The sequence below is a fragment of the Chroicocephalus ridibundus genome, chromosome 9 (genome assembly GCF_963924245.1).
Source record: "Chroicocephalus ridibundus chromosome 9, bChrRid1.1, whole genome shotgun sequence".
Classification (NCBI taxonomy): Eukaryota; Metazoa; Chordata; class Aves; order Charadriiformes; family Laridae; genus Chroicocephalus; species Chroicocephalus ridibundus.
This window is the reverse complement of record NC_086292.1, coordinates 27787306-27802283: the sequence shown is the minus strand read 5'-3', so window position 1 is coordinate 27802283 and position 14978 is coordinate 27787306. Positions and strand designations below refer to the sequence as shown.

General features: G+C 46.4%; 1 protein-coding gene across 7 annotated transcripts in view; it reads right to left on the bottom strand.

The window, feature by feature from the left end:
• Positions 1-2114: 2114 nt before the first annotated feature.
• Positions 2115-14978, bottom strand: part of MYO9A (myosin IXA) — a 188701-nt gene continuing 175837 nt past the window's right edge. For 6 of the 7 annotated variants that reach the window (XM_063345594.1, XM_063345599.1, XM_063345595.1 and 3 more), the window contains 12 exons: positions 14289-14336; positions 13487-13598; positions 12628-12689; positions 10157-10349; positions 9472-9600; positions 9009-9114; positions 8420-8551; positions 7192-7315; positions 6323-6376; positions 3966-4168; positions 3617-3759; positions 2115-3189 (listed from right to left, as the gene is read on the bottom strand). In XM_063345594.1, the coding sequence (XP_063201664.1) occupies positions 2705-3189; positions 3617-3759; positions 3966-4168; positions 6323-6376; positions 7192-7315; positions 8420-8551; positions 9009-9114; positions 9472-9600; positions 10157-10349; positions 12628-12689; positions 13487-13598; positions 14289-14336 (1791 nt within the window). In that variant the 3' untranslated portion in view covers positions 2115-2704. The remainder of the gene's footprint in view (positions 3190-3616; positions 3760-3965; positions 4169-6322; positions 6377-7191; positions 7316-8419; positions 8552-9008; positions 9115-9471; positions 9601-10156; positions 10350-12627; positions 12690-13486; positions 13599-14288; positions 14337-14978) is intronic. The other variant, XM_063345596.1, reaches the window with a different exon arrangement.

The following is a 14978-nucleotide window of genomic DNA, read 5'->3' as shown; positions in this document are numbered from 1 at the left end:
GGAACGGCCGGGGGGGCTGGGGATGCGCCCGAGCCCCTGGAAAACCCCACTCCCCCCCGATTTTTTTTTATATATATATATATATATATATGTATATATATTTCTTTTCTATCTTTTTTCTTTATATATATAAAACAAATATATATATAAAGAAATGTATTTTCTATATATATTCTATACATTCTCTCTACAGAGAATATATATTTCTTCATATATATTTTTACATATATAAAGAAATATCTTTGGGGTATATATATTCTATATATTCTCTCTATATATAAAGGATATATATTTCTTCATATTTTCCTTCATATATATATATAAAGAAATATATAGAAACAGATAAGAGAAATATATACTACATATAAAGAATATATTTCTTCACATATATGTAAATACAATACATGTAAAGAAATACATATAAACACATATATTTATTTATATATATTTCTTTACATCTAGAAGTATATATAAAGACATATATTACTTTTATATATATTTCTTTACATCTAGAAATATATAAAAATTTGTAAATATATATACTGTCTATAAAGAATATATATACTATATAGTTACTATATACACTGTATATAGTATATATATCTATTTTATATATTTATTATACATTTATATATAGTGTATGTATTCTTTATTATACAGTGTATATATGTAATTTTTATATATTTCTTTATTATCTTTTTATACGTTTCTTTATATGTATAAAAGAAACACGAATTACGTAAAGAAACATATTCTTTATATATATTATTTTGTGTACATTTTTCTTCATATATAGAATATATATATTCTTTCATACATTTTCCTTTATATATAGAATATATAGTCTTATATACATATTTTCTTTATATATATATTTTAAATATATGCATATATATAAGAGAAATACATATATAAGACAAAAGAAATATACCCACACGCACATATATATATATATATATATATATTTGGAGGTGCAGCCTCAGCCCGATCCGCCGTCACTGGAGGGTGAGAAAAGGGATGCTGAGGCTGGAGCCCTTCCCCCCGCCCCCGGCCCCCCTGGCTGCAGCCTGCCCGCTTTGAGGCCAGTTCCGAGGATTTTGGTCAAAGAGGCTCTAAACCGGCTGGTTTTGGCGCAGAGTGCTGGGGACGCTCCCGCTGTTTCCATCTCCAGGGGTTTTGGGGTGGCTCCCCAGGAGCTTGCACCTTGGTGGCCACCACCCTCCTTCCCAGCACATCCCAGGGCGCTCCCCAAATCCCTGTTTTTTCCCTTGGGGGCTGATGAAATCCCCTTTTCCCCCGTGGATGGGGGACAATTGACTGGGTCTTGCCCCACTCCCGGCATGTGGCGCGGCGGGGGATGCTGTTCCCGCACCCCAGCTTGCCCTGTGGCACCTATCGCTTTCCCCCATCGGAAAAAAATAAAAAAACCCAAACAAAAAATCAAAATAAAAAATAATTAAAATAAAAAATTAAAAAAAAACCCCAAACCACAAAATAAACCAAAATCAAACAAACACCCCAATAAATAAACCATCCCTCGAAGGAAATGGCACTTTGAGCAGGGGGAGAGGGGACCAAGGGGCGGCGGGGCTGAGCCCAGGGGTGCAGGGATGCCCAGCAAAACACACGCTACTCAGGAAGACTCAATTTTTTTGTATTTTCCCTCTTTTTGGTGGTGTTTAGGGAAAGGACGAGTCTCAACCCACAACGCCCAGCCCATCCGAAAGGCCAGATCCAGCCTTTCTTAATTTAATTAGTGCCTCGGGGCTCCTAATTTTGCCTTTCCAGAAGTTTTCTGGTACCTGGAGCTTCTCTGGGTGCCACCGATGGTGACGATGATGATGATACGGGAGGGATTAAGAGCTAGCGTTGCTAATTAGTCCTATCACGGGCACCGCTTTTACATCATGCTAATTACACCTCCAGGGATTTCTTCTTCAAAAAAACCAATGTATAGAGGCAAGTGACGGATGGTGACGCGGGAGGTGACATTGGCAGGATGGCTCAGCCCATCGCTTCCCTCCTCCCCGGCCAAAAATAATAACAATAATTAAAAAAAAAAAAAAAAAGTCCTGTCGGGGAAAAATATATAAAAAAAAAATAATAAAAATATATATATTTACAACAAACTCCAGTAACCGGCATATAAACAAATATAGCTTCAAGTAGTCCTTGATTATTATTATTATTATTTTTTAATACTGATGGTCTCCAAAAAAAAGAGAGGAAAGGTGGTTAGGTCAAGTTAAAAAATAAAATAAAATAAAATTAAAAAAAAAAAAAGGTGATTTTTGGCAGATTTTAACACTTTTCCATGCGCTCAGCGTTGGCGTGGATGAGGTGGTTAAAGCGCGGAGGGCTTGGCTGGCTGGAGCGGAGCCGGCGCCAGCTCGGGATGCTCCCATGGGATTTTTAGGCTTCGGTTTTCTCCTACCGATGGGCGGTGATTCGGCACGACGATCTGGCGGCGCCACGCTCCGAGATGCCGGATGCTCTGAGGGGAAGGGCGCAGGAGCCGGCTGGTGCCCCTCCATCCCCAGGTCCAACCCACCTCCCCCCTCCGAAGGTCGCAACCCCCCCAAAACCATTAAGGCCACCATTAAAACCGTCCCCCACCGGCCCTTTTATAATTAAGAATTCATCCTCCTGGCGTTAACAAGGGCAGGATGCTCCGGCGCGTGACGCGTCCCCAGGGTGGAGCATCTCAGACCATGAACTCGTTGCTCCCCAGGAGGACGAGGGGTTGGGCGGCAGCGCAGTCAGTCTCGGGGTTTCTCTTGCGTCCCCCCGCTGTCCCCCCATCTGGGGGCTCTTTGGTTTTCGGGGGGGATGTTTTCACGCTCTTCAGTTTCTGTTTGCCTTTCTCCGGGTTGAACGTCCCGCGGGTGGTGAACTGAGGCCGGTCCTCGGGATACCGGAGAGGTCCCACGAAGCCCTCGGGGCTCGCCCGTGTTTCGGGGGGTTCACCGGACCCCCCCGCTCGGTAGAAAGGCGATTTGGAGTACATCTGGAAGCGCTTTCGGGGTAGGTGGGGCAAGCAGGAGGTGGAGGATTGGGAGGAGGAGGAGGAGGAGGAGATGGAGGCGTCGGCTGGGTCCACTGGGTCCGGCCGGGTCCTGGGGTGCCTTCGCAGCCGGCTCGGCCCCTCTGCCTTGGCGGGGCGCAGGGAGGTAAGTGCTACGCTTCTCTCTGTGGGGGGAAGGACCACCGGAGGATTAACACCCCAAAACCACCCAGCATCTCAGCGCTGCTCCCCGGGGACGCACTCCAGCAAGCCAGGACAACGTTCTTGGCATCTCACTGTAGGTAGCATCATCCATGATGATGCGGCAGCACTGGAGGAGTGCTCACCTCCCCACCAAACCCTGGGTGCTACCACCCACCTCCCCAGGTCCATGTATTTTAATCTTTAACTCCCATTTAAATTGCTGGCTTTAATTTTCCTGCGGGCAGGAAAAACCAAATAAACCTCCCCCGAAAGCCATCGAAAAACCTGAGCAACCTGGTGTAGTGGAAAATGTCCCTGCTCATTGCAGAGGGGTTGGACTAGATGATGTTTAAAGGTCCCTTCCAACCCAAACCATTCTATAATGAACCCAAGAACGCCTGGATTTACCCGAACGATCGGAGATGGCTCCTTCGGAGTCAAAGTTCAAATTTTCAGAGCTGTCGGCGGTGCCGATGGAGGCTTCTGATTCGAGGGTTTCATCGTCGGAGGCGCGGGGCTCCAGTGTCAGCATCTCGAACGTCAACTCCTCCCTGCCAAAACCAACCCAGTCCCATTGACACAACGGGACCAAAAAGGTGGGGAGGAAAAGAAAGGGATGCATGTACGCCAAGCGATCATGGAGGGAAGGAGTCCTCCAGGTCACCCTGTGAGTAGGACGTCAACCACATGATGTCAAGCAACATCCATAGGTAACCTATAGCCAGGGGACGTGACTTGAACCCTCAGCCAGACTCACTTTTCCTTCTGAAGGCTCTCAATCTGCTCAGTCAGCACCTTCTCCTCCTGCTGCATGGCCACTTGCTGCTGCTCTGTCACTTCCATTTCCATGGCTTCCTCGCTGCTCATGGTCTCCTCAGGGACATCCGTCACCGAGGGTAAGCGCATGGCAACAGGAGATGTTGGGCTGGGGTAGGCACCGCGTCGCACACGTCCCTTGCCCTGAAGAGAGACAATGGTGTCACCACCACCAGCCAAGGTGATTTTGCAAACATCTCAGGTGCCAACCACACTGGTCTCCCAAGGAGTAAAGACAACGGTCCTGGCCGTGGGTCCTTAGTGCGCCACCAGCGGTCGCACCCAGGACCCTCCAAAATCTCACCCCAAGCTGGAAGAGGTACTACAAAGACTCAACACATTGGAGGGAGTGAGGGTGGAGGGAGCGAGGATGGCAGTGATGGACCAGCTACCAGCTGATGGATCAAGTGCAACTTGGACTTCAAAGCAAACCCAGCTTAGCAGCAGGATGGGTTTCCGCAAAGCCCACAGCCTGTGCGATGGGAAGCATGACCTGCCAGGTGCCCATGTTGGCTTTGGGTGGGAGCATCACCAGGGCTTTGATTTCAGGGCACCTGGCTCCTGCTTTATCACTAGATCATGTCTCGCATTCTTCCCTCGTCCACCCTTGGTATTTCCAGAGCATCGCAAGGGTCTCCACCAACTCCTTCAGCAAACAGTAATTCACACCTAAGCTCATTGCCCATGCTCTGATCTCATGTACACGAGATCCATAAACCAAGACCACCTCCAGTGGTCCATTATGAGACAATAAACGTTAATTTTTGGAGCCATGGTTAAACAGGGAGATTTACTGCAGCGGTTCCTGCTGAAAAGCTCTGAAGAACCATCTATTTTTTTTTTTTTTAATATTAAAACTAGCAATGGAAAAGGAGTCGAACCGGGGTAGTACGCATGGAAGAATATTATACATGCAGCTGCTTTAACCCTTCAAGGACCAGCGCTATGGATCTGCTCCACAGAGTAGAAGAAAAAGATGGGTTTTTGGGGATGAGGGAGACCACAGCCATTAAAAAGCTTTTATCTTAACCGTTATCATAACCAGACACATGTCATTTTCTAAATTCAAGATCCTGAACCAACCAGGACTTCGGATGTGTCGACCAGCCTGAGTCATGCCCATCACTTGCTGCCCTCCTCCTGACAACCACCACCCAGGATGAACCTGTATCTCCTCGTGGTTGAAGAGCTCATTGCAACACAGCTTTTCTCCCCATAGTACTATTTGAACCCTATGGTGGGGCATCCCCAGCTCTTCCTGATAACCCACGTGCCCAGAGCAGGTTTGCAGGGTAAAGGAGCCTCCCTTTTTCTCTTTAAAAGCGAGATTTGCTCCATTTTACCCCTTCTAACGTCACATCTGAGACACCTTTCTTTGGCAGCAAAGCCGTTCCCATGCCCCAGCGCTCTTCTGACGACACCTCACGTGGGCTCCTGAGCTGAAGCGCAGCTACCTGAATCCTATTAGCCAAAACCCCTGAGATCCCAAAGATCCCACCGTCTCATGGACTTAAGCCCCTGCGAATGGCGTGCTTGTGAAACAGCATCAGGGGAGTAGAGCTCAAATTTTGCTCTTCTCTGTCTCCTGACCCTCATGAATGCTGAAGGACAGGGAGAAGGATCATGGGCCGAATTTGGTAGGAAGGGAAACAGCCCCACGAGCATCCCCAAAAACCTGCAGGCGCTCTTCTTGCCCGTCGCGGTCTCACTAGGAAGTCAAACTCAAGCTGGGATGGAGCTGGGAAATACAAGGGTTGCTGGACCCCTCCCAATTCAAACATGACCTTGTGTTCAAGGTGGTGGTGGTTCTCCTCCTCCAAGAAGGTGGAGGAGGCCTTTAGATGCCTCGTGGTCTCTGAGGCATCTGAGCTGGGGGTCTTATTCACCATCTTGAGACACAGCAGCACTGCAAAAGCAACTTGATGCTGAAATGCATCCTGAGCGAGCAGAAATTGGGGTGGGAAGGGAAGGGATGAGTCAAGCAAAGCAAAGAAGAGGGAAACACAGGATGTAAAAAGAAAATAAAATAGAAAAAAAATAAGTAGGACGGGGAAAAGGGCTGCAAAGTGGTTGTTTGAGGAGCTGCGTGCAGGGGTGGCCGAGTGCAGGCCGTCCCGAACTCCTGCCGCCTGGGGGACCTGCGGGAGAAACAGTGGCCCTGAGGAGCGGCACCCGCTCGGGAACAAGACGGGCAACGTCATGGACAATGGCCGGTGGGACGGGGCTGGAATGAGCGGCGGTGACACACAACGTAAGGACGCGGCGGCTGGCGCAGGGCGCGCTGCAGTTAATACATACCGGGATTGAACTGCGGGTTATGCTCATAAATCTAACTGCAATTAGTACGGGTTTCTGGATTAGAGAGGAGATGAAAAGGAAAGCAGAAGGTTAGAGTGCACATGCCGTTGCCCCTCCAAAAAACCCGTTTTTGTTCATTTTTATGTTTTTTTTTTTTGTTTTTTTTTGTTTTTTTTCAAACTGGTATGAGCAGGGCAGCTCTGCAGCACCAGCCCCACAACCTTGGGCAGCCCCTGCTTGGATTTCATCCCCAAAAAAGCAGGAGCAACATATCCCTGAGGACCACAGCGGGCAGGTCCAAGCAGAGGGGCCGCTCAGCTCCTTAGCCTAAGCCTGTGACGACCGTGCTGTGCCGAGTCCGTCCCTTTCCTGCAGCCCAACAAGCCAAGCGCAGCGTGCATCTGCAGCCCGCCGGCCCCCCAGGAAGCATGGAAGCTCAATGAGATGGGTTTGAGGCTCCCAAAAAGGCAGTGCAGGAGCAGGGGGGACTTTTGGGAAGCTCATTTTGTGTTTAGATAATGTGACTGAGCACAAAAAAAGGATGGTCCAGGTCTCCCATGGGGCGAAGTCGTGCCGGTCAATGAAAGGCTTGACTCAACCCAGGACCAAACAGCTCAAATGAAGGTGGAAACATTGATCAGGAGCATCTGAGTTGGAGCGATCACGTTTCCACAGACTGTTTCCACCTCCTTGTGCTTTGGTATGACTCCCTGCAAAGATGAGGAGCCACCACGGGCCTGAGGGTCCCTGTCTTGGGGGAGATGGTGTAGGTGGTTGCGAGGGGTTTGTGAGGCTGGGATAAGCAGGAGAAGACAAGGTAGGGTTGCTTCAGGGGCAAGGAGAGGACACAGATGGCTTTGGCATCTCACCATCGATCTGCGGATCAAGGAGAGGCGGCTTTTGGCTTTGTTCTCTGCAAACTCCAGGCTGTTGATGTCCTTGAGACGAGCCTTGTATTTGTTCATCTGCTCGATGACGATTAATTCTACGCAACTAATGGGGGAAAAATCCAAAAGAAGATAAAATGGGAGGAGGAAATTATTTGATTTGAGCTGTTTCTGTCTTGCCTGAAGATCTGTCCTGATGGAAAGGCATGGAGGGAGAAAGATCCAGCTGGAAACCAAAGAGTAGTGGAAATGCCGCTAAAAATAGTGATAACAGGCTATGGATGGATCGAGGAACTCGAACTAGAGAAATTAAAAACCTCCAAGGATCTCACTGGAGAAATTTTCCTCCCTTGGAAGACAGATGAAGGAAATACAAACCTGGGGAAGGCAGGTTGCTTCGAACTCACTTGCACGCAATAGTGCTGCAGCGAGCTTGTTCAGCTGAGCTGACTGTTGAATGCTGTCAGGAGTGTGTTTGGGGAAAAAAATAATCCTTTCTGCATAATAAAATTAGAGCATGTGCTATAGCTAAAGTCTAAGGGAGAAGCTACAAAGAAATCCTCTTGAAGGATAAGTGCTCCTACCAGCTGTGTCTCCAAGCACGCTCTGGTCTTCAACAATTTTAATATTTAATAAAATCACCTCTTTCAGAAGCCCAGCCCTTCACTGGATGGTTTCCATTATTATAATTGTTTCCATTATTATAATTGTCTCCATTATCTGTTTTTAAGTCTATTTAAAACAAGCCAGACTGAATTAAGGCAAATGCTTCCCTTTTTCTCTGTAAAACCTTTGCAAATATGTCAAATACTTTAAAGAAATCTAAGTATGCAACATTAATATTGCTGCAGACCAAACAAGCTCACCTCCTCAAATAAAAAAGACAAAATTAAGAATAAAGATCTGCTTGCCATAAATGGCATTAACTATAAAACCACACCAGCACAAACTCCATCTTTTCCTGTTGAGATGTGTCGGGCAGCAATGCAAGTTGGTCTGCTCTTGCGGATCCTCTATTGCTTAAAAACCCCCTCTAGGGGATTGAGAGAATATGAAATATCTTCATGAAGATGCATTTAATATGTGTTTATAATCTCCATGTTAAAACTCTCTAGTCTTCATCCATTTGACCGTACTAAAGAGTTATCAAGATGTGAGTGGTGACATGGCAATGGTTATGGAGCTGGATCATCCAGCACCACGTTCTTACGTGGTTGTTTTACTGATGTCCTGAACGCTCTGCAGCGGGTCCGTGGTATCGGGGCAGCGGAGGATACAGGGAGCAAAGACGATGGCCAAGGCATTAGCTGACATGCGATTGGTCTCTTCTTGGAGGGCAATCCTAAAAAAAATAAGGGATTAAGAGAGAAGTCAGAGGTGAAGGCACCTCCACTGCACTTCTTCTACATGGCCATGGATGAACAGAGGAGATGACATTTCTACAGTGCATTCTTGGTCTGCTAGCAAGCACGCTGCTCTGCCCTCTGCTTTCTCGATGGAGAAAGCCAAACCTGAAGACGTCTCAGGCGCTCCCAAGGCAGGGAAACAACTGGTTTTCCACCCAAAAAACCTGTACCTGCAGCAGTGAGAGGTACCATGAGCAACCAGAGCGCTGTGGAGGTTGCTCATCAATACAAGCATCGTTTGGAGAAATAGCTCTGGGGCCACCTCCTGGGAGACATGATGGACATGAAAGCTCTTCTCTTTCCCTTGCCCACCTGCTTTTGGTCTCACCTATTTTGGTATGAAGGATGCCTGACCACCTTCCCATTGCCCGAAGCTGCCCTGACCCAACATACCTCACCAGGTGGAAGATGAGACGCTCCAAGGTGCTGAGATGGGTGCGGGAGAGCTGGTCTATGACTGAATACACTCCCCGCACTGTCTCCTTCCTCTCCTGGAGGCCTGCGGAGAAAAGACCAGCATTTAGGGGTGGCTTCTACTTCTTCCTCCTATTTAAAATGATACCTTCTTAACGCTTGCTTACTTTTACTACTCAAAGACGATTCTTCTGGCTAATAGTTTGGGCTGAAATCTGCTGAATCATGGTGCAAATGCATGCCACCAAAGGCAATATCGAACTGCCCATGGCTTTGCATAAGAAAAACCCTTATAGCCAAAAAATCAGACTTTGAAACCAGGTAAATATAATTTGGCAAAACCAGCTGGTTTGGGCAGAAAGAGTTAATAAAAAGTTTGGCACTAAAAGCAGCCACCGTTTTCCTCCACCAAGGGAATGGGATAGTGAAGGAGGCTCCTTACCCATCGCCCGCAGAAACTCCTCGTAGAGCTCGAAGGTCATGAGAGGGTTGGGCAGATCTCGGAGCCACTGTTTGAACACACTGGCAATGACGTGGATGTTGTAGTCGTCTAAATTCACATTCTCAATGTCTGGGTTTGGCAGCAGATTGAGGAAAAAGAAAAAAAACAGGAGGGAATGATCAACATGAAGCTGTTAGTGAAGCCAGGGGGCTGGACTAGATGACCTTTAAAGGTCACTTCCAATCCAAACCATTCTATGATAAGCTACTCTTCTATGACTGAAAACGTTCACATGCCACCCCAAAATCACACTGTGTCTAATGGCAAGAAATCCAGCCCTTGATTTCAGCTCCACGTGTTAAAATTAGAGAAATGCATTTCCGGAGCAAGTCATCTTAGGTGGGACCAGGATTTCTTTTCTTACTGACATCTATTGCTATTTTTAAGTAAGGCAGCATTTTCCCTCAACTAGAAGGACTTTTTTCACGTATTGCACCCAAAAAAGCATGAATTGGTGACCCGAGTTTTGGTTGGAGATGTGAAAGCATCACTTGCACAGCCCGCAGTTGGGGAAGGCAGGACTGCTCCCTTGTTTTGCCCTGATGAAGCATCCCAACTTCCTTACATCCAACCTTGAGGCTGCAAGATTTTTCTCCCCAGGTGGAGTTTTTTTCCCACCCTTTACCTGTATCGAGCCCTTGCCGCAGCTCCTTGATCTTGTTGGTGGACCCTGATTTTCTATAAATGCCCTCTGTGTACAGCCCATGCATTTCAATGTAGTTGATGAGCTTCTCCACCAGCACCGGCACTGCTCGCTCCTCGCTGGTCAACCGGGAAAGCTCCACACCAAACTGCCGAGAAGAGAGCTCGGGGTCATACTGAAGAGGAAAAGGAAACACAAGAGTTGTAAAATCCTTTTAGGAAGCAATGCTGATGCGGCGCTTGGATCCGACTGCTATTCAGGCTTCCTCGGCTGATCCAGGTGACGTGCAAGTCAGTCTAATGAAGGAGAAGAGGACAGCCAGCAATGTACACCATGCAATGCTAAATCAGTCTCCAGACATGCACCTGAAGTCATAAAGGTTGGATTTTCTTTCTTTAACCACCCCACTGTGGTTATATTCTCAGGCTGGCAGAGCCAATGCAGCTGGGCATGGTCCTCCTCCACCTCCTGCCCCTCTGGCACCATTTCCAGGGGTGATTTCACTCCCCAAAGAGGATGCATGATGCAGAACAGGTGAATCTGAGTCTTGGGTATTTAGATCAACTCACAGCATTGGCAATTACAAAATGTCTGTGAACAAATATGATGGCAAAATAAGAGCATGAAAAAACCCATCTACATCTGTCAGGAAAGATCCAGTTGCAAACACTCACTGGAGATATGATATCTGGCAAATTCAAATGTGAACAAAGTCCTCCTGCATGGAAGGTTTCGTGTGGGAAAAGTCAAAAGACCCAATAAAATTTTGACACAAATGCTCAGCCCCAGCAAAAGGATGTGAGATGGCACACGCTGCAATCCAGTCATTAGCAAGACAGTAGTGACCATGATCAAGGTCACAGCACCCCTTATAACCACTCCTGCATCTTTGTTTTTCCCATTCAAGGTCATCCTTTCATCAATCTTGTCAATCTTATGAGATGATGTGGGGAAGATGCCCATGCTCTTTCATGCTCTAGGGAAAAAAAAAAAAACACCCCAGAATCGCCTGGTCTCAGCTACCACCTGGAATTCATCACCTGCTGCTCAACCAGCCTGCTTGGCTGCTCAAACCACCAGCAAATGCGATGCCACAAAACCCATGCGCTACTTTACTCAAGTCAAGTAGCTCTGAGATGAGGACCAAGCATGGGTGAAAACAACTCTACAGCCATCGGAAGAGATGAGCTTGCTGCTTGCTCAAGTTCACCGTAGATCTGGAGAAACAGATCCAGCCTGGGACAAGGCTAACAGTTACAAAATCAACTGTTGCCAGAAAATAAAGACCTCTTTCTCCAAGCATAATAGATGGTTTGTGGCTCCCTGTTGCTGAAAACAAACCTAAAAATGTTAACACACCAAGCGCAGACAAGCCAGAGCCTTCCTAGGGAAGGACCTCCAACTGTCCAAGTGGAACGCTACCGTGGAGACATGGTGAACTTGCTTCCTTGGGTACAGCACAAGAACTTCCTTGTGCAGAGAAACCCCAAGAAACGAGAAGGCTCCAAGGATCTCTGAGCTTCTCTGAAAAAAAATAATAATCAGAGATCTCATTGAACTTTCCAGATTTTAGAGCAGAAACTCATATGAGGCATTCCCAGCTCTTGCAGAAATATTGCCAGAAAGAGAATGAGTGCAGCAAAAATGCCATATATATTCAAAATAAAAATATATTCAAATATATATAATCTTTAATGTATATATTCAGATTATTTCTTGGGGAAAATGTAATCATGCAGCTTTACAGAGGCTGTATATTATGGAGGCTGTATATTATGGAGGCCATTCTTCCTCGAGAAGCCTCCCAGGGAGCTGATAAAGCTTTGTGCACATTATTATCCTGGCTGTATTAACATTCTTCGGGGCACAAAATAATCTATTTAAAAGAAAAACCATCAAATCTTGATGATTCATTGTTAGCGGGGACGACCTGCTGCATTCACTCACTGTCCTCCACACCCTTAAACCCAGCAAACGATATTTAACTCCCCTCTATGGAGGACGGTGAGGACTTGAGCATCCCTCCACCCACCCTTCCCTGCTCAGCTGTAGTGCTGCTACTGGCTGGGGACCACGTCATGAGCCCGAGCAGGGACCAGCGGGGTTAAGAATAACCCGTGTTTTCCAGAATAACCCCACATTTCTAAGTCCTTAAGAGTTTTAAAACGAGGCAGCTTTCTATTATTCAGTGCGGTCACAAGGCAGGGAACGTCACTGCAACATTTGCTGCATGTCTGGGCAGGTACATAGCGATGCATCGCTGCGTTACTCCCAAAATACATGCACACCCCAAAGCACTGGTTGGAGAGACCTCCAGGGACCTCTGCTCCAAGCTCCTGCTCGAAGGAGGGTTATTGCCAGCATTATATCAAGTTCTGTCCCTGCAAACATTTCTTTGTATACAAGCCATCTGAAAGGTATTTAATGAAAGAAAAGGAATGAGAGACTTTTACCTTTTTGGAGCACTTGGTCGTGGTTTTAAGACAGCACTTCTTGTGACAAGCATATTTACATACTGCAATGAAGAAAAATTGTATTTAATAATCCAGAAAGTCATGATACTGGAAAAATACGAATTAATATGAAGTAAGTAGCTCCTCTCAGGACTAGCAGGTCAAAAGCACGTTGAATTTGCAGTTTCCAGGGGCCAAGTCTATCTTTAAAGGTCCCATATTTAAGTTCTGAAACATCAAAAAAAACCCCCCACAGATGAAGTGGGAAAATAATCCATGAGTCACTGAGCTATCAGACATGGATACCCTTAAAGAGGTTGGAAATACCACCTAATTTGTATCCTTCCTGCACTGGACTTCAGCCTGAAATACCCCAAGGTTGATACTTTCAACCTAAGCAGAGAAATGTTGGAAAACCTAAAGTGATGGATCAACCTTTCCCATCAGTCCTCCTCCATTTTCCTGATCTCCCCAAAAATTCATGTGCCTGGAGCTGAAACGGGCTAAGCCAAATGAATTGGCCATGGTCATGAGACCCACAGGATCCTACGGGCTGAAGCCCTATGGCACATTTGCCACACCCAACTCTACTGTCCTTCTTAAGATGATACTTAACTATGGTTTGACCATATGACTTTATGGGATAAGACGTGTACCACAAAGCTCTCGCACACAAGGACTGCTGGGATGGACTTTCTAGTTGAATTTAGAAACCCTTAACATCTGTCCCAAAAGCTCTTCCAATGTGAAAAAACCCAAATTATTTGAGAGTGGGGTTGCAAGAAAACACCTTTCAAAATCCCCAAACTCATCACTGTGATACAAGCACATGAAAAAAGATGAAAGAGAGCATGCTTACATTTACAAACAGAAGCCCTGTCCATTATCCAGATCAAGGAGGAACAATATTCACAGTAGGTGGGGATGCTGTACTGGGTTGCCTTAAAAATGTGACCGTTGTGCTCTTCCACCTGCGACGATAAAGGTTGGGTGGTGAGAAAAAGGAGATGGGAGCTTGGTCTGCTGCAAAATGGGGGAGATGAACACAGTCAGCTCTCCAACTTTTAGCTGCTATTTGCTATTTTTCTTTCCTTTGGAGCCCAATAACCCCATAGGCAACCCAAACAGACATCCAGCCTGTATGGAAACCAAACCACCATGCAGGTTAGAAACTGTGCTTGACTGAGGTTGGCTGGTCAACTTCTCCATGTTAAGAAGGTCTCCTATGCATCCAAAGCCCCTTTTTGCTCTGCACCTGCACGCTCTCTAGTACTATCGTATCCTTTAGGACAAAAGGAGATGTAATCTCCTACACCTCTGATATTAGACATGTAAAACACAGCCTATAAGTTTATGCAGAGGCCCAAAGCAACGCTTTCTGTTTTGCTCTCAGTTCTTCTGTAATAACTCTTGACATTACATTTACTGTCTTGACTGATGCGGGACACATTTTCAGAGAACAAGGTGCAGCAATCCTCGATTAAGGAAACCAAATCCACCTCGTGCATCTTTCTAGCACAACCTTTCATGGCTGACGTTCATTACTGTGTGATGTTCAGATCTCAGCATAGGACATGTCATGGGCAGGTCTCTTAATGCTTGTCATTCTGGCCACAAAGATATTAATCTTTTAATGTGCAGGCACAGATTGCTCAACTTACCACATCTGCTTCCTTTTTTCTTCTCTTTTTTCGTTCCGTTTTTGGCACCTGGTATTAGAAAGAGATTTAAGCGTATTTATGGGCAATTTCTCCAGGTAAAGCGTACAGAGGGCTTATATCTGATGTTGCCCACTACTCTCCAGCTCCATCCTCTAATGCACCTGCAGGCCCAGAAGAATCACTGCAGAAAACTCTCCTACAGATCACCCCCTATTCAGAAATCTCCTGGACAACTGTCCCTATGCTCATCTCAGAGTTCAGATTAGCTGCTGCTCTAGCTCCAAGTCCAGCATCAGTGACCTAAAGCTCTCCCATCTCATGCAAGACACTCCAAGAGAATGTGGCACAGCACTGCAGCCAGAGTTGATGCTCAGCCTGCTCTGAAGAAAACCTGCCTGGAGAGGAGCTTGGGGAGGCCTCGGATCAAAAGACCCCAAAGATGGGATATTTATACAACAAACACCATCTCCCAAGCCCAGCCTGAGACCCCATGGTTGTCCTTGCAGATAATATGAAGCAGAAAGCGAGGAGATCATGTTTGTGAAAGGCACACTGCAAGCCCTGACTGCTCTAAAAACTGTGGATTCCAAGGACAGCCACTGTTCATGTCCCCTTCTCCTGCAACCCAACCGATGGTGAAGTACGTGGTCACTTGGGAAGAGGTGAAGAGACTAGGAAACCTTGTGTCTC